The sequence below is a fragment of the Lycium barbarum genome, chromosome 7, assembly GCF_019175385.1.
Source record: "Lycium barbarum isolate Lr01 chromosome 7, ASM1917538v2, whole genome shotgun sequence".
Classification (NCBI taxonomy): domain Eukaryota; kingdom Viridiplantae; phylum Streptophyta; class Magnoliopsida; order Solanales; family Solanaceae; genus Lycium; species Lycium barbarum.
In genome coordinates this window covers 27,179,643-27,198,996 of record NC_083343.1, presented here as the reverse complement: position 1 = coordinate 27,198,996, position 19,354 = coordinate 27,179,643, and the positions used below count along the sequence as shown (strand labels likewise).

The following is a 19,354-nucleotide window of genomic DNA, read 5'->3' as shown; positions in this document are numbered from 1 at the left end:
TTCAGTAACGAGAAAAAAAAATATGGCACTGTTAATATGGCTTGCTAAGAGGAAAAGGTAAAATGATAGATAAGGGGTGCTCGGTACAGGTATCGGGTACTCGTCACGGCCCCTAGTTGGGTCATGACAGAAACACTTCACTTGTAAAATAAAATTTGGCTCCAAAGTTACCTTATTTTACCAGAACGTACAAGGACAAATAATATATAAAGGCAATTTGACTAATTTCAAAGCTAAATTGAGTTAGATTAATTTAATATTTTTAAATTAAAATGTAGATATTCGAAAAAATATACGGAAAATACTACAAATTGCAATTCTTCTATCAATATAGTGAAAAGAGTCTTAAAATAGTTATTAAAGTTTATGTAATTTGACCTTTGAGAAGCGAAATGTAACAAATATTTTGAGATAAAGGAGTAAAAAATAATTTAATAAGGAGCAAAAAAAAAAATTCACAAAAAGCCACTATAGTATTGACCAATTACAAAGGCCCAAGTGGGATGTCATAAGAAAAAAATGATGGTAAAAGTAAGAATATGTGGAAAAGTAATAGCAACACCAATTATAAAAGGCCTCGTGGATTGTCTGAAAATAAATGAGGGCAAAAATGAGAACATGAAAAAAAACCAAAGCCACGTGTAGAAGCTTTATAGGATGAAAGGTGAATGTGAAGACTACAAAACTCTTTGATTCCCTCTTATACATAGTTATAAAATATCACAAATTTTATAATAAATGTTAAAGTTGAATCCATAATTTTAAAAGTGATGTATTCTAAAAGTTGAACCGATTTTTTTTTTTTTTTTTTTTTTTTTTTTTTTTTTTTTTTTTTTTATCTAACTCCATTATTGCTCATTCACCACAACAATCAAGTATAAGCGCACAACTACTTAAAATCGATGCTAAAACATCTAACATATAAACAATAATTGAAATCATTTTAATAGAAAGATCACTCTATTCATAATCATTCTTGTCACTTTCAAATTGTGAAAACAATTGATATACCATCACTAAATTTATTTCCAACATAAATTGTATACATTAATTTATCTACAATAAATAAATAAAAGTTTTACATACAACAATCTTAAGCCATATTGAATCTTTCAGACTCAGAAATCATCTGAGAAAAACAAAAAAGAAAGGGGAGAATTACTTGATGAATTAAATGACCTACTAAAAATCGTTAAAATTTTATCCAATAAATAAATAAATAAATAACTCAACACAGAAGAAAATGTGTCTCATTTGGCGGAGAAAGAAGAAAGTAAAAAGGAAAAACGAAGCAAATAAAGGAAAAAACATATGCTTTGCTTTTAGTCTGCCAAAAAAAGTTAGAAACTTTCTATTTACTCTTAATGAAATGATTTATAATCACATAAATATTTATAATTTATTTAGATCATAAATTTCAAAAGTTTTACTTTCTTTCTTAAATTTCGTGCCTAGTCAAACTATATTACGTAAATTTCGACTGAAGGAGTACCAAGCTTCGGGCAAAAATTGTAAGTTTGGACGTGATTTTTGTAACTTATGTTACATAGAAGTTAATTCAGAAGTGGCTAAACTTTATGAAACTTTATATACACTAGGGCTATTGGTTAAGTGGAATTTGCCGAAATGGCCTATTTAGGCACTTGTCCCCCTGTGCACCAATAAGAACGAAACCACTATGTTCAACAATCCAACAATGGCTTCTACAAGTCTGAATATGGTATTGTATCTAAATTTGATTGCTTATGTGAATACCAAAATATGCAATAAGAAACAATAATTGAGATGAAGTAAAAAAACAAAATACTTGGTTGAGTTCTTTGACACTTATTTATTGCTTTTTAATGGCAGAGTTTTCTTGGAGATTTCATCAACAACTGGAGTTTCAAGCCTTGTAGAAGACCAAGACATTGCATTTCCCAAGTGGGTTTATTCAAAGTTTGATTTTTTTCTTTCTATTTCTGGCAGAATATTTTGAATTTTCTCTATATCCCTTGTGTCTGTGTTTGTTGTGATTTGGTTATCGCATTATTTCGTTGTTACTGATCTTTCTTCTAATGCTATGTACCGCTTTCATTTCTATATTCCCTTTTTCAAATTATGCTTTACTTAAGCTGAGGGTCTTCAAACACTACTCTCCTCGGACCCCACTTGTAGGATTTGCCTTGTGTAGCTGACATGGAAAACCAAGAATGGAGCTAAAGTATAAACGATAGAGTGACATGCTTGTTCTAGTTTTGTGCTATTGGTCCGTTCGAGAATGTTCTTCGATTTCTGTTGCCACCTGTGTTTCTGTTCTACTTTTATGCTGTCCCAGAATGCTAGGTATGATAATATAGCATAAAGTAGGCACCTTCCGCTCCCTTATGGCAGACACCTTGGCCTCGTCCATCTTGATTTGGCGTATGACAAGCCCCAAGAAGTCTACCTCCTCCTTAACGAACGAGCACTTCTCTTTCTTGATGTAAAATTGAGTAGTTGGAAGATTTTACGTAGATGCTCCAAGTGCGAAATTTTATTTAGTATTAAAGTGGAAAATATGGCTGATTTTAGTGGAGAATTTGAGGATTGGTATCAAAATTCATTGGACATGTAGCTTAGAATTTCTGTCACTTAGTTATTTTTCTATTTTGATGTTTCTTTCTATTAGCATTTCTTTTTCGTTGAGTGAAGTATAGGTAGTTTTTTTAATTTTGCATTTCAGTTGATGGATCAATAGGATTACATAGAATTTAATATATTAGATAAACAGATATCAATGTTATGTGCTGCCGTTCGTCTTGCTATGTGATTACTGATTTACAAGTGGGTTTTTGAAAGTTGAATCTTTTTTTCTATTACTGGCGAATAATTTGAATGTCTCTATATCCCTTGTCTAGCTGGTATGGGAAAACCAAGAAATGAAACTAAAGGGTAAACAATAGAGTGACATGCCTGTTCTAGTTTTGTGTTGTTGGTCTGTTCGAGAATGTTCTTCGATTTATGTTATCACCTGTGTTTCTTGTGCTTCGGTTATCGCGCTATTTCGTTGTTGTTAACTTTTTTTTCCCTTTTTCCCGGTATGTTATGTACTGCTTTTCCTTATCACATTATTTCGTTGTTGTAACTGCTTTCATTTCCGTATTTCGTCGTTGTTACTGCTTTGAACTGGAGTTTCAGGCATTGTAGAAGACTAATAACTTGCATTTCCCAAGTGGGGTTTTTCAAAGTTGAATCTTGTGTAGCTGATATGGGAAAACCAAGAATGTCTGTTCTAGTTTTGTGCTGTCCCAGAATGCTAGGTATGGTAATATAGCATAAAGTAGGCACCTACCACTCCCTTATGGCTGACACCTTGGCCTCTTCCATCTTGATTTGTCTTATGACATGCCCCAAGAAGTCTATCTCCTCCTTAACGAATGAGCACTTCTCTTTCTTGATGTAAAATTGAGTAGTTGGAAGATTTTACTTAGATGCTCCACGTGCGAAATTTTCTTTAGTATTAAAGTGGAAAATATTCTGATTTTAGTGGACAATTTGAGGACTGGTATCAAAATTCATTGGTTTTAGGTTGACCTTTTTGGAAATTTGCAGCATTTTCAATCATAGAGGTAATTAGACGTTTGACCTGAATTGGTTATTTCTTTAAATTTTAAAGTTAAATTACATGTGTAGTCTTGGTTGGAGCTAAAAAAAAGACATATGTAGCTTAGAATTTCTGACACTTAGTTATTTTTCTATTTTGCTGTTTCTTTCTGTTTGCATTTCTTTTTCATTGAGTAAAGTATAGGTAGTTTTTTTAATTTTGCATTTCAGTTGATGGATCAATAAGATTACATAGAATTTAATATATTAGATCAACAGATATCAATGTTCTGTTCTGCCGTTTGTCTTCCTATGTGATTACTGATTTGCAAGTGGGGTTTTTGCAAGTTGAATCTTTTTTTTTTCTATTACTGGCGAATAAATTGAATGTGTCTATATCCCTGGTCTAGCTGGTATGGAAAAACCAAGAAATGAAACTAAAGGGTAAACAATAGAGTGACATGCCTGTTCTAGTTTTGTGTTGTTGGTCTGTTCGAGAATGTTCATCGATTTATGTTATCAACTGTGTTTCTTGTGCTTTGGTTATCGCACTACTATGTTGTTGTTACTTTTTTTTTCTTCTGTATGCTATGTACTGCTTTCCAGATCGCATTATCTCGTTGTTGTTACTGCTTTCATTTCCATATTCATTGTTGTTACCGTTTTGAACTGGAGTTTCAGGCCTTGTAGAAGACTAATAACTTGCATTTCACAAGTGGTTTTTTCGAAAATTGAATCTTTGTTTTTTTCTATTACTGGCGAATATTGTGTGTTTCTCTAATCTATATCCCTTGCGTAGCTGATATGGAAAAACAAAGAAATGGAGCTAAAGGGTAAATAATAGTGACATGCCTGTTCTAGTTTAGGTATGATAATATAGCACAGCAATGGAAGAATTTGGAAATTTTCTTTAGTATTAAAGTGGAAATTATAGCTGATTTTAATGGAGAATCTGAAAATTGGTCTCCAAATTCACTGGTGTCAATTTGGATAGGTTGGCCTTTCTGGGAAATTTTTTAGTGGTTAGTTGAGTGTTTTCTCCTTTCTTCATCATAGAGCGGGGTTCTAGTCTGGAGATCTATGTGTTTGCTTACTAGTATTATTATTTAATGCTAGCATTATCTTGTTCTTTGATTCTATTACTACTGTTGTTTCATTTTCTTTGGCTATCTACAGTTCTACACTATTTTGTCAGTACTTTCCTTATTCATTGTTTTCAACTTTTCATCATTGCTTTTTACTCTTGCTCTTCTTTCAAACCCGTTCTCGACCCGAGGGTCTATCAGAGACAACCTTTCTACCTTCTCAAGAGTAGGAGTAAGGTCTGCATATAGCTCACCCTCCCCAGACCTCACTTTGAAATGCTTTCATTTCTGTAGTTCCTTTTATAAATTACTTTGAAATGCTTTACTTAAGCTGAGGGTATATCAGAAACAACTTAAGTGAGGCAGGGGTAAGGTTTGCATACACTCTACCCTCCTCAGACCCCACTTGTGAGATTAAACTGGGTATGTCGTTGTTGTTGTTGACCTTTTTGGGAATTTGCTACATTGTCAATCATAAAGGTAATTAGACCTTTGGCCTAAACTGGCTATCTCTTTAAATTTAAAGTTAATTACACGTGTAGTCCTGGTTGGATTAATTACACGTGTAGTCTTGGTTGGAGCTAAGAAATGACATATAGCTAATACTGTGGAAATTCTACTTTTTTCAACATTGCCCTCTATATGAATACTGTGAAAATATGAAACCTTAGTAATTGTAAGCTGAGGTCAACTTTTGCTGGGCATACTGGGTATATGAATATTGCTGCGGTTTCGCCGGGTGGTTCATTGTGTGCTAGTGGAGGAAAAGATGGAGTGATTTTGTTGTGGGATTTGTCTGAAGGGAAGAAATTGTACTCTCTTGATTCTGGTTTGATTATTCATGCGCTTCGTTTTAGTCCGAATAGGTATTGGTTGTGTGCTGCAATAGAGTCGAGTATTAAGAGTTGGGATTTGGAGAGTTTGAGTATTGTGGTTGATCTTCGTGTTGATTTTTGAAGCAAGAGAGTGAAATGTCTACTGAGGGAACTACTACTTCTGGAAAAAACAAGGTAATGTTTTTGTTTGTTTGCTTCAAGAATGCTACTTTTGGTTTATTGTATGAAGATGATTGTGTGAATGCTTTATTGTGGATATTACTAGTTCTTTTGTAGACTATCATTGATATAGATGTCGAGGAGCAGTTGATAATTAGGTCTTTATGAGTGCTGAAGCAGTTCATAATCTTCATAAGTAAATGACAAAGCGTAGTTAGGAACTCTTGGTGGGGGCATTAGCTATTAGCCTATTAGTACCTTACAGGTCCACAATTCTCCAGTTGTTCTTGTTATCTAGACTTTATGAGTATACCCGATGCTGTAGGAAGCTATGGTAGTAATTCGAATAGTATTAGAATTTAGTAATACTATCTGAAGGTGCTTGACTAGACATGGAGTTTAAGAATGAAACAAATACTTTTGAAGCTTGTGGTCTAAAATAAGCCATAGATATCTATGTGGCTACAAATTATCTCATTAATGAAGTTTAAAGTAAAATTGCTTCTAAATATAGAAAGGTGTCATTTTTTTTTGGGCACGGACTAAAAAGGAAAGATTGTTACATAAAATGAGACGAAGGGAGTAGTATTCATCACCTGAATAGTTTGTCACCTATGCTCTCATGAATTCCTTTTTCCTCTTTTTGCAGTTTCTATTCTTTTCTATTGATTCAGTCACTTTTTAGTACAAATGAGAATATATTTATTATATAGAATGGTTGCTGCCCTTCGTACTTGCAGGTTTATTACTTTCTATATATATGGTTCGGTTAACCTGATTTTGTATTTTTGCTTATCTTATTCTTCAATTCAATTGCTACTGTTGTTTCTTTCACTTTGGTTATCTTCACTATTTTTGCTGTCAATACTTTTGTTTCTCCCATATTTCATCATAGCTCTTTTACTGTTGTATTTTTGAAACCTGTTTTGTAAAACGTTTTTCTTGAGCCGAGGGTCTATATGAAACAGCCTCTCTACCCCCACCAAAGGTAGGGGCAAGGTCTGCGTACACCTCACTTTGAAATGCTTTCATTTATGTATTTCCTTTTTTGATTTACTTTGAAATGCTTTACTTAAGCTGAGGGTATATCAGAAACAGCTTACACGAGGTAGCGGTAAGGTTTGCATACACTCTACCTTCCTCAGACCCCATTGTGAGATTACATTGGGTATGTTATTGTTCTATTTCCCCTGTGTAGCTGGTATGGAAAACCCAAGAAATGGAGCTAAAGGGTAAACAATAGAGCGACATGCCTGTTCTAGTTTTGTGCTGTTGGTTTGTTCCCGAATGCACAATATTAGCATAGCAATGTAAGAATTTGGAAAAATTTCTTTAGTATTAAAGTGGAAAGTGTAGCTGATTTTAGTGGAGAATTTGAAATTAGTTTCCAAATTAATTGATTTTAGGTCGACCTTTTGTAAATTTGCGGCATTTTCAATCATAAAGGTAATGTGTAGTCTTGGTTGGAGCTAAGAAATGATAATATAGCTTAGGGCTTCTGGCACTAAGTTATTTTTCTATTTTGAAATTTCTTTCTGTTAGCCTTTTTTTACTGGGTAAATGTAGGTCAAGATTTTCAATTTTGCATTTCAGTTGACGGGTCAATAGGATTACATGGAATTTAATACATCAAATAAGCATATCATTTACTTTGGAAAGATTCTTATCAGTTTACTTTAGGTAAAGGTACAAACAGATATCAATGTTCTGTACTGCCGTTTGTCTTCCTATGTGATTATTGATTTAATTAGTCAAGTCTTTCGAGGACTTTTCTTAGATGTTATCGATGTTCTTCCTATTGCATTGCTGTATTTTTCATACTGAAGAATGAACAGTAACATTGTTCTTATTAGCTAGAGGTTTACTTTCGTTGGCGAACAAATCGAGGTTAATAGAACAACAAGGATCCAGAAAGCCATTACTTTGTTTTATTTCATTGCAGCGTTTGATTAGAGAGAAAGTTATGTGTGCATGCATAATGGTGCTTTATGCTGTATGCATTTGCTTAGTTACCTTTTTAATAAAATACTATGTGGATGTGGGATAGTTGCATGGTTTTTGATAATGAGCTTGTCAGTTTATTTAGTGACTGAAGCAGGTTTTGCACAAAAAATAATGTCAAAGTGTCAGGTCACTGAAACGAAGAAGGCTACAAATAACCATTATAGCTATCATTATTCTCAATCAGACCTGTTTTCCCCCCTAAGGTTTTCGTATTAGAAAGTTAGTTCTTTGGAGCATGAGCAAACATTCGAACATTCACTTTACAGACAATTTGATGCATTAGAAATTTCTATATTGAGATTCGGTTAAAAGAAATGTTGCCATGACTATGTGAACAGCTCATTTGATTATATACCATTAGTCACAAATGCTCTTCCTTCTTCCTTCTCAACGTTTACCGTGGATACCAGTCTAACATATATTGCAGGACAGGCATGACACATTGCTCGGGAAAAACAAGTATACAAGCTCTATAGGATATAATGGAGTTCCCTTGACAGAAAATTCTTGTGATCCAAGTGCTGCTGCCAGTCAAAATGAGCTTCCTCCACTTGTTAGCGCTTTAAAAGCTTCAGCCGAAGAAAATTCTGCAAGTTTTCATTTTCCTGGCCATAACAGAGGGCAAGCAGCACCATCATCGTTGACTCATCTCATTGGTTCAAAACCGTTTCTTCATGATTTGCCTGAACTTCCGGAGCTTGACAATCTCTTTTCACCAGAAGGTCCCATTTTAGAAGCCCAAAAACAAGCAGCAGCACTTTTTGGAGCATCGGAAACATGGTTCCTTGTTGGTGGTAGTACATGTGGAATTCAGGCAGCCATTATGGCGACTTGTTCACCTGGAGATACTCTTATTATCCCGCGGAATTCTCATTTCTCTGCCATATCTTCCATGGTATTGTCGGGTGCACTCCCAAAGTACATCGTCCCTGAATATGATTTCAAGTGGGATGTTGCTGGTGGCATCACTCCATCACAGGCAAGTAATGCATCATTCTCAAAGTTGTCTTTCCGCAAGAGTTAAATTATCTTGAATGCATAAGTGGGAAGATTTTTTAAGTGTAAATTATGCAAGCTAGTGATATATTTATGTAAGTGTTTAAAAGAGTACTCGACTTGTATCCATGAAATGCTTGCTTGTTATGTAGGTGAATGACGCAATCAAAGAGCTAGAAATGGAGGGTCGAAAAGCAGCTGCTCTTTTGGTTGTCTCCCCTACCTATCATGGCATATGCAGCAACTTGGATGAGATTTGCCATATTTGTCATTCTTACAATATCCCTGTAATTGTCGATGAGGCTCATGGGGCTCATTTAGGATTTCATCCGGATCTGCCTAGCTCATCCCTCAGCCAGGGAGCTGATCTTGCTGTACAGTCTACTCACAAAGTTTTGTGTGCGCTTACGCAATCATCAATGCTGCACATGCAAGGAGATCTTGTAGATAGAGAAAGAATCAGTAGAAGCCTACAAATGCTTCAAAGTAGTAGCCCTAGTTATTTGCTTTTAGCATCACTGGATGCCGCCAGGGCCCAACTAAGTGAAAATAAAGAGGCTATCTTTGACAAAGCAATACACTTGGCTCTGGAAGCAAGAAGCTTAATTAGTAAAATTCCTGGAATCTCAGTTCTCGATTTCCCAATTTTTTCTACGTTTTTTCATATTGACCCATTGCGATTCACTGTTGGTGTATGGCAGTTAGGTCTTTCAGGTTTTGAAGCAGATGATATATTGTGCAATGATTTTGGTGTTGTTTGTGAACTTGTTGGGACCAAATCTTTTACTTTGGCATTTAACTTAGGGACTCAAAGGGATCATGTTCTGAGGCTTGTAGCTGGTCTAAAGCATCTATCAGAAACTTTTCACTTTTATCAACCTGTGAAAGATGAAGGCGAAAATGTAAATCGTTTTGTATGCCTTGATGATGTTAGAATGAGCATGAGCCCTAGAGAGGCCTTCTTTGCTACAAAACGCAAAGTCAACGTAAGAGACAGCCTCGGTGAAATTTGTGGAGAGCTTGTTTGTCCTTATCCACCCGGTATTCCTGTTCTAATTCCTGGCGAGGTCATCACAAAAGAAGCACTGAATTATCTCCTGGAAATCAGAAGCAAGGGTGCTATTATTACTGGAGCAGCTGATTGCTCGCTATCATCAGTTATTGTATGTGTTACGTAAGCATTCTTCAGGCACCTTCAGTAAGAAGACTGGCAGAAGCAGTTGAAGGACAAATGTGAGTTGCTTTGGTGTTATCTTAGCTTTTCCATACTGCAAGCAGTGCTTTTGGGTATATTTTGAGCTCAAAGGAACGTCTTTCCGAGCTTTCGATGGGCATTGTCTTGAGCCTATCAAAGGAACACCTCAATGAGACTATTATATTGGACATGCGTACTCTGGGTTTGTTTTTCATGAAAACAAAGATATTATGTTATGTATGAGATGTTGCTCGGACTCTGCAAAAATTTTGTCGCACCCGTGTCTGATCCCCCATGCACTACTTTTGAAGGATCCAACACACACCCATCGACATTTTTGAGGAGTCTGAGCAACATAGTGTTTGACACAATAGTCTCTATTAGTGCTCGTCTCAACGTTGACATTCTTCTTTTTCCCATTTTTCTATAATGGAATTGTTTTCTGCTCTTGAAAGCTAAGCTGGACTACTGTAACAGTATTTTTGAAAATGATATAGTTAGGACTGTTGTTATGGTTAAAATGATACTTAAGGGCTAAATTTGAGAAACACCACATAGTTGGTGTCATGACCCAAGTAGCCGTGAGTGGCACCCACACTAAATTTCCTAGCGGGCGAACCATCCCCTTACCCGATTATCAACCATTTAACAATTTATAAATCAACAACCAGAATTAAATCATAAACTTGTCTAGTCATGTCATAAATAAATAAAAGTGTGGAAATCTAACTATTACAACCCCAAAATTCGAAAGTCATCATACAAGGACACTATAACATAACTGTCTAAAGAATGAACATCTGTCTATAAATGTAAATAAGGCATGTAATAAAAATAGACATCAACAAAGAGAAATCTTCAGGCGGCATGGCATGAATAGAAATTCACCCTTGTATCTGAACGGAAAATAGCCTCAAGCTAGATGTGAGGTCTGGAAGATGTCTCTGGCACACATCTGCACTCAAATAAAAAGTGTAGCAAGGTAGTATCAGTGCAAACACTATTTATCGGTAGATATCATAGGCCGACTAAGATTAGTATCATGCATATGTTCATAAAATTAATAGGATAGACAGATAGGCACAACAACACATAACCAAGTAATGTCATCAATAGAAGCCAGCCAACACAGGGATAAGATAAAATCAACTATCGATCAATCACCGAGTTGATATAAGTTCAGTCATCAGCTAACAACAGAAATAATATGAGTCCGATGTTATGCAATACAATAATGAAAGTATCTCAACCGTGTACACACATGCTAAATGGTAATGTTTCCCTAAATAGTCATGACCTGCAGGGGACCCATGGTGTCCATGTACCACTCGCTCCGAAACTGACCTCAGATCATGAGCCTATAACTAGGCCACATCTTCACCCCTGTCAAATGTGCATTTTACAAATATATAAATTCTGTTTTTCATCACAATGTGTTTCTCAACTTATTTCCAGTTCATCAGTAAATATGGAATAGGATCAGTCAACAATATCAAGGTCAAGAACACAAGGCACCATGCCACAAATCAATCAAGACTCAACAAATCAGCTCATCAGTTAAAATGAATACAAAATCATCTCAATCACAAGAAGAGTATATATTAACTCATTCCTTCTCATATCATAATAATTCCATATCAGGTTCAGTACATAAAGTAACGGCGACCATCCCACATAATCAATCAATCAGTACCAACCTTGGAATTTCCAACCAGACTTTATGTCCGAAGATACATGCTTCCTCCCATCAATTCTATTACATATACATTCAACTAATCAAAGTCTTACTCAAGTAGACCGTAACCTACCTCAAAGCCGAACTGGAACAATGCAATAAATCCGCAATAGCTTTTCCTTTTCGCAAAGCTTCAAAACGTTCAAAGTCTAGCAATCATAACGCTAAGTGAGTAATGGATCATCTACTCAAACAAACAACAATTGGGGAAGAGAATCTAACTACTTCAGCCCTTTTCAAATGGGTGAACTATCACACTCCAGCCCAACCATCATACTATTCCCATTCATGGTTTTCTAATCAATTCATCCCCTTTCAAACAATTTTTAGGCTAAAATTTCCATTTTTATTGGAACCCTAAGTTTCAATCAACAACTTCCATAATTAATAATCAAATTCTCATCCTAGGAAGTGATAATCTATACTCCTAGATGATTAAACAACAATAATATCAACACCCATTCATTATTCAAGGGTTTCTTAAATTCTAGGGTTCTAACCTTTCAATTCACCATTAAAGAACCTTAGATGATGTCGGAACTTAAGATGATTATGGAATGAATGAAGATAAAGGTTGAGACATACCTTGATGAAGAGTAGTGCCCTAGCCGTAGAAAAATCGCCTTAATATTTCTTGAGAACTGCCTTTGGTGTTATGTGGGAAATAGGTTCGAAATTTGGAATATAAAAAACAGTTTCTAGCGGTCGACGTTCGCTACGGTGGTCTCGTTATAGCGGGAATCATCCCGCTATGGCGGACCTCATTTAATTCCCCATTTCCGTGACGCCGACCGGCCAGTTGCGGCGGTGGACTTGCTAAAGCGGTAATACCACCGCTGCAGTGGTCCAAATCGAGCAGTGAGCTCTGTTTTTTCACCAGTGTTTCACCCAAAATTCCAACACCAATGTCACGACCCAACCGGAGGGCCATGACGGGCACCCGGAGCTAACCTACTGAGCACCTATGAACATACTTCTCATAATCATTTCTAGGTGAACCACAAAGATAGCTTATGGGCATCATAATTTATAAGGGCATATGTCACAAGATAATGGCACATCTCTACATAATCGTCAACAACTATGCCCATCACCACAAGCCAACAAGGCTTCCAAAATATTATACAACAATATGAGCTGATAAGGTTTTGGAACATCTAACTACATACAGGTGTCTACGAGCCTCTATATAGAATACAGGAATTCACAAAGACGGGGCAGGACACCGCCATGCCAAAGTATATATACAAAAGAGTAATACCAATAAACTGCAGCTCCGAAGCAAATGAAGCGCTTCTGAGACTCCGCTGATGAAGCTCCTAGGGGTCTTGTCCGTCTCTTTGACTACCTGTGGGCATGAACGCAGCGTCCATAAGAAAAGATGTCAGTACGAATAATGTACTGAGTATGTAAGGCATGAATAACAACATAACAAGAGATATGGAACATAACATGATATAGAGATATAACATGTACATTTGATTGCCTCTTAAGGCGGATATCATGCATGCTTAGCTTTTTAAAGAAAAGACTTTTCATGTATATCAAACATAATATCATCATTAGCCCGCGTCCGGGGCAACCATCGCACGCCGCCCACTAGTGGTGCTGCCAGGCCATATAGACACGGTGTTATTATCATTATCCATAAGCCGCTCACCGTAGTGGTGCCGCCCGATCATATAGGCACGGTGTGAGAAAATACAAACATATGTATAAAGCATGCATGAGAGCCTAATTAAAAGCTACAACTCTATCAGAGTGACATAAGGTCAGTAACCTCCGATTATATTATGGAACAATCATCATCGTTATATCCCACCTAGAAGGAACAAGTAACATAAGATGAGATCAATAAAAATGAGTAAAATCAAGGAGATCATGCAATAAGCTCAACAATCTCATAATAACATCAAAACCATAAGCTTTGGAATCTCCAAGAATGGAATCATCATCATCATCATTATCATCATAAAACATACTTATCTTTAGCACCATAAGAAACTCTAAGAATCATGAACTTCTAGCTTTTGGGAATAAGAATGTTATGGAAAACACGTATAGGTTTGTAAGAAAGAATCATACCTTTAGAAAGAAAGAGACAGCCTTAACATACCTTTTTCGTCTCCTACTACTTAACACTTATCCTCCCAAGCTCGTAGATCTACATTCAAGAGAATTCATACTATTGTTAGGATTATCGTCACATGCTTATCTTAAGCCTTCAAATTAAATCCTTTTAGAATCTGCCGAAATTTGAGCAGTATCTTCCCTGTTTATATCCCTAGCCCGAAATCACAATAACAACAACACTAACATCAACAACATCATCATCAATACCAAAATACTCCATAAAACATCCCATACGATGTTTATTCGATTTCTCAATCAACTAATTAATGATACGACCATTTAGTAGCTCTATCTTCGTAAATACACCTAAATCACTATCAATAAGGAGAGATTCTTACCTTATTCCCACTAGAGCTGCAATATCTTCAATATTCACCTTCTATCCAAGCCAAGATTTACCGCAACACGATACTATAATCACAACTATACGCTATCTGAACCTAAATCCCGAGATTACACTTGATTTGGGCTAAAATTTATGGTTGGAAGTTGGGAGAAAGTTCTAGAGGTTTTAGGATATTTTTGAGAGTTGGTTTGGATGAAAATAAGGGGTAAACCCCCTTTTATATTGTTCTAGAGTCGATTTGCACCGACTTATAATTTTCGCGCACTGTAGCTGGCACGTTCGCGCACTGTAGCTGGGCACGCCTCTGCTCCGCCGGCCTAACTTGTAACGTCCATAACTCTCTCCGATGTCATATCGACAAGCAGTTCGTTGCATTGGAAACTAGACTTCTTGGACTTCATTTTAGGCTTTTACTTTACTTCAAACCTCTTCATATTCTAAAAGATATTCTTTCCCCAAGTTGGCTCAAAATTATCGTACGAAATCTTGCCCATCCTTTCTCCAAAATTCCAACAACTTAGTTTCCTTGCTTCACTTGTTCTCCAATCCTTCCTTGACCTATTACATGAACTTAAACCTCCATAACCATAAGATAGGCACCTATAATCTCATATATCCTAGGAAATATCTCAAGTGTCTACCATTGAGCAACTAACACCGAATGAATCTCAACGTACAAAACTACGAGGTGTAACAACCAATCCGAGGCCCTACATACACATACACATAAAATCATGCTACAGACTCACCCCTGGCCTCGGAATTCCCAGCGAAGGTCTAATTTACCAATGAACATACAATAAGTAATCAAGTTTCAGTTTTTAGACTTCTAACTCTTTGATTTCTCATTACGCTCATTTCTATTCTCGGGAAGGTACTAACAAGGGTAAAATGGTCAAAGCCCCCATAAATACCTACCAGTCGTTACATCAGATACCAATTAAACCACCGTTCGTTCCCGAATGGACAAGGAAGGGAAACAAGGGAAAAGGTACCTGACTCAGTGAAAAGCTAGGGATAATTTATTACGCATATCTGATTCATTCTCCCAAGTAGCTTCCTCAACAGGGTGGTTCTTCAACTGAGCCTTCAATGACGCAATCTCCTTAGACCTCAACTTACAGACCTCTCTATCTGGAATAGCAATGGGCTCTTCCTCATAAGAAAAGTTCTCATCCAACGAGATAGAATCCTAGCGAATGATAAATGAACCATCACCATTATATCTCTTTAACATAGAGACATGAAACACTAGATGAATGCCTGACAAATCTAGAAGCAAAGCCAACTCATAGGCTACTTCCTCTACATGACTGAGAATCTCAAACGGACCAATGAATCTAGGACTAAGCTTACTTTTCTTCACAAACCTCATCACACCCTTCATGGGTGAGACTTTCAACAAAACTTGTTCTCCAACCATGAACTCGAGATCTCGGACCTTTCGATCCGCATATTCCTTTTGTCTACTCTGAGCCGCTAAGATCTTTTCCTGAATCACCTTAACTTTATCTAAGGACCCTCTCAAAAGGTAAATACCCCATGGCCTTACATTAAATGCATCAAACCGCCCAATAGGAGATCCACATCTCCTCCCATAAAGAGCCTCAAACGGGGCCGTATTAATGCTCGAGTGGTAACTATTATTCTACGCAAACTCTGCCAATGGTAAGAATTAATAACAATGGCCACTGAAGTCAATCACACAAGCTCGGATCATATCCTCTAGAACCTGAATCGTTCGCTCAGGCTGACCATTTGTCTGAGGGTGAAAAGTTGTGCTAAGATCCAACTTAGTGCTCAACTTAGAGTGCAAATCCTCTACAATCGGGATGTGAATGGGTGCCTGTATTGGATATGATGGAAATAGGAACCCCATGTAGACGAAGAATCCTACAGATATAAATCTGGGCCAACTTTTGAGCGGTATCGGTGATCTGGACCGGTATGAAATGAGCAGGCTTGGTCAATCTATCAACAATGACCCAAATCGAATCAAACTTACCCAAGGTCTTAGGAAGACCAATGACAAAATCCATAGCTATCCTCTCCCACTTCCATTTAGGAACGGGCATCCTCTGCAGCGTACTCCCATGTCTCTGGTGCTCGGACTTAACCTGCTGGCAATTTAAACACTGTGAAACAAACTCAACAATATCACGCTTTATCCCAGCCCACCAATAATGTTTCCTTAAATCCCGATACATCTTGGTAGCAGTAGGATGAATATAATATCTAGAACTGTGAGTCTCTTTTAAAATCGTCCTAATCAAGTCATCAACACGAGGGACACAAACACATCCCTTGATCCTTAGAACTCCCTCCTTATCAATCATCGCCTCCTTGGCCTCACCACTCAAAACCTTATTACGGATCTTGTAAAAACTCGCATCCTCGAACTACTTTGCCTTAATCTGCTCCAGAAACAATGGTCTTACTTCAACACAAGCCAATACTCTTCCTGAATCAGACACATCAAGCCTCATGAAACTGTTAGCCAGAGTCTGAACTTCCATGGCCGACAGACGCTTTGATGCAATCAAACGAGCCAAACTACCCATACTAGTTGATTTCCTGCTCAAAGCATCTGCTACCACATTTGCCTTGTCAGGATGGTACAAAATAGTAATATCATAATCCTTAATAGCAATATCATAATCCTTAAGAAACTCTATCTATCTCCGATCCCTAGAATTAAGATCCCTCCGAGTAAACACATGCTGAAGACTGTGATGATTGGTGAAAACCTCATAATGGACACCGTAGAGATAGTGCCTCTAAATCTTTAAAGCGAAAAGCACCGCTGCCAACTCCAAATCGTAAGTGGGATAGTTCTTCTCAAGAATGTTCAGCTGTCTGGAAGCATAAGAAATCACCTTCTTTTCTTGCATCAAAACAACACCCAACCCAGAGCGAGAAGTATCACAATACACCACAAAGTCCTTGCCTTCCACGGGAAAACATAGAATAGGAGCTGTAGTCAATAAAGTCTTGAGCTTTTCAAAGCTCTCCTCACACTCATTGGACCACTGAAAAGGTACCTGTTTCTGAGTCAAATGGGTCAAATGTGAAGCAATAGAAGCAAACCCCTTCATGAACCGACAGTAGTAACTGGCCAATCCCATAAAGCTGCGAATCACTGTCACTGATGTAGGCTTAGCCCAATCTCTCACTGCCTCAATCTTCTTAGGATCAACCATAATCCCTTATTTCGACACCACATGGCCCAAGAAGGATACATACTCAAGCCAAAACTCAGACTTAGAGAACTTGGCATACAACTCCTTGTCTCTCAGCAACCCAAGAACAACTCTCAAGTGTTTTTCATGATCTTCTTTACTCTTCGAATAAACCAAAATGTCATCAATAAACGCTATTGTTGACACCTATTTTTGACTTCCCATAATTTATTTTAATTACCCAGAGTCCTTGAATATTAAATGGAGTGAAATATGTATTTTAAGATGTCAAAATGATTTTATAAAATTATTTAGATTATATTTTGCCATTCTTATTTGGTAAATAATTTCTATAATATCATGAATCATCTAGAAATTAATTTACATATTCTTACAATTATGATACTTTTTCTACAATTAACCAAGAGAGAAAATAATTTACAACAATCATTTATTTAATTGTTTAAATTGTCAATTAGTAAGTATTTCACTCTATTTAATTCAAGAAATATGATTAAGTAAATGAATTAATCATTTCTACCCCTAAATTCTTATTTTTGCATATGTATAATTTATTATAACTAAGCATAATTAATTGAATGTTTAATTGTGGTTAAACTCCATGAAAATTGTTTACTACATGGTTAATATTGGCGAAAATTGAATTGATTCATTGTTAGTCTAATTATGGCCTTAATTGAAATGGCCAAATTCATTAGTTGAAGTCAATTAAAGTCATTTTTATAAAATTATCCTTCAATTGGATGTTTGAATTAGGTGGCCACATTTTGAAATGTTCAAATTATGAATAAACTTCAAATTATGGCAATTGCATAAACTTACATTTTCTACCCCTCCTTATAAGCATGTATACGATATATACACATATATCATGTATATATATGTGTATATCGGGCCCCTATCCTTTTTTCTTAAAATTTGGACCGAGTCCAACCCAATACAAGGCCAAACCGGCCTACGAAGCACCAGTATATAGGTGCATGTCCTCAGCCAAACAGACCCCTTAAGGGGTCATTTGGTTTTCTTCAAAGGTTTCACCCGTAACCCTAATGCCGCCGCCATTTTACCTTCTCTCTCCTGCGTCATCTTCGCCATATTTGGCAAAGTAGCAGGGGTACAACTCCTTTTTCAGGCCTTGCATCGCCGGATCGAGCAAACATTTAATGCTTCGTCTCCCAAATTACCAAATGCAACCTTAATAAGGTATGATCCCTCCTTTTTCTTCACTTTTCTGCATTGCAACGGTCTTATGGCTGAAAAACTTTAATTAGTTTTGTTTGCACTTGGTTGAATACTGAATTCCTATTGGTTCATGATGAACCATGAGGATTGACCCATTGTTGGGTCGAATCCAACCGTTTACGAATTCTTAAGGTTAAGTCTCAGATTTTGAATGTGGTTTTCAAAGTAAGCAATTCTCAGAATTGCAAAGTCCCACATCGAGTTGAGATTAGGGTTTTTTCAAATCTGGGGCTCTATATAAGGAACCTTATTTCTCACTATTTGAAAGAGGAAAATGGGGATATACACATATATTCACTAAAAGAACTCGATTTTTTTAGAGTTTTGGCAAGAAATTGCTTCGAAACTTCAACTTTCGAGTTTAAGTAAAATTTTAATATTTGTTTTGTTTGCATGGTTTGGTTGCTGAGTGTGAGGGAAGGAGCACAAGGATCTCCAATTCCGACACTCGACTAAGGCTTCGCTAGGAAAAGGTAATATTCCATCCCTTTATTTTATTTTATTTTATTTTTTGGTCTTGGTTTCTATTTAAACATGGGTTATTTGTTATGTGTTTAGTTATTTAGTCTGTTTTTCTTAGTATTGTAGTTGGTATGAAACTGTGTTTAGTTATTTAGTCTGTGTTGCTTAGTGTTGTAGTTAGTATAAAATTATACTCAAGGTGGTTTAGCTTGTTTACTTAATTTAATATAGTAACTTAGTATGACACTGTGCTTAGTTTATCTTGCTTTGTTTTGGTTTAATGTTGTAGCTTAGGTTGTTTAGAAATCTGTTTAGAATCATGTTCATTACAAGTAAGGTCAAGAGGTGTACTAATGGCTATGGTAATATACAATAGTTACTTGAAATGCCTTTGTTA

General features: G+C 36.5%; 1 protein-coding gene across 8 annotated transcripts; it reads left to right on the top strand.

The window, feature by feature from the left end:
* The first annotated feature begins 1,492 nt into the window (after positions 1-1,492).
* LOC132603326 (uncharacterized) lies at positions 1,493-10,298 on the top strand. Of its 8 annotated transcripts, none has more exons than XM_060316330.1 (6): positions 1,493-1,511; positions 1,599-1,720; positions 1,852-1,923; positions 5,613-5,659; positions 8,081-8,627; positions 8,797-10,298. In XM_060316330.1, exons 2-6 carry the CDS (start codon positions 1,679-1,681, stop codon positions 9,820-9,822), a joined length of 1,734 nt encoding a protein of 577 aa, XP_060172313.1. In that variant the 5' UTR covers positions 1,493-1,511; positions 1,599-1,678; the 3' UTR covers positions 9,823-10,298. The 8 variants fall into 8 exon arrangements, with proteins under 8 accessions (XP_060172313.1, XP_060172311.1, XP_060172314.1 ...); XM_060316328.1 differs by having other exon boundaries at positions 5,609-5,659; positions 8,076-8,627; XM_060316335.1 differs by having other exon boundaries at positions 1,494-1,511; positions 8,076-8,627.
* The last annotated feature ends 9,056 nt before the right edge of the window (positions 10,299-19,354 follow it).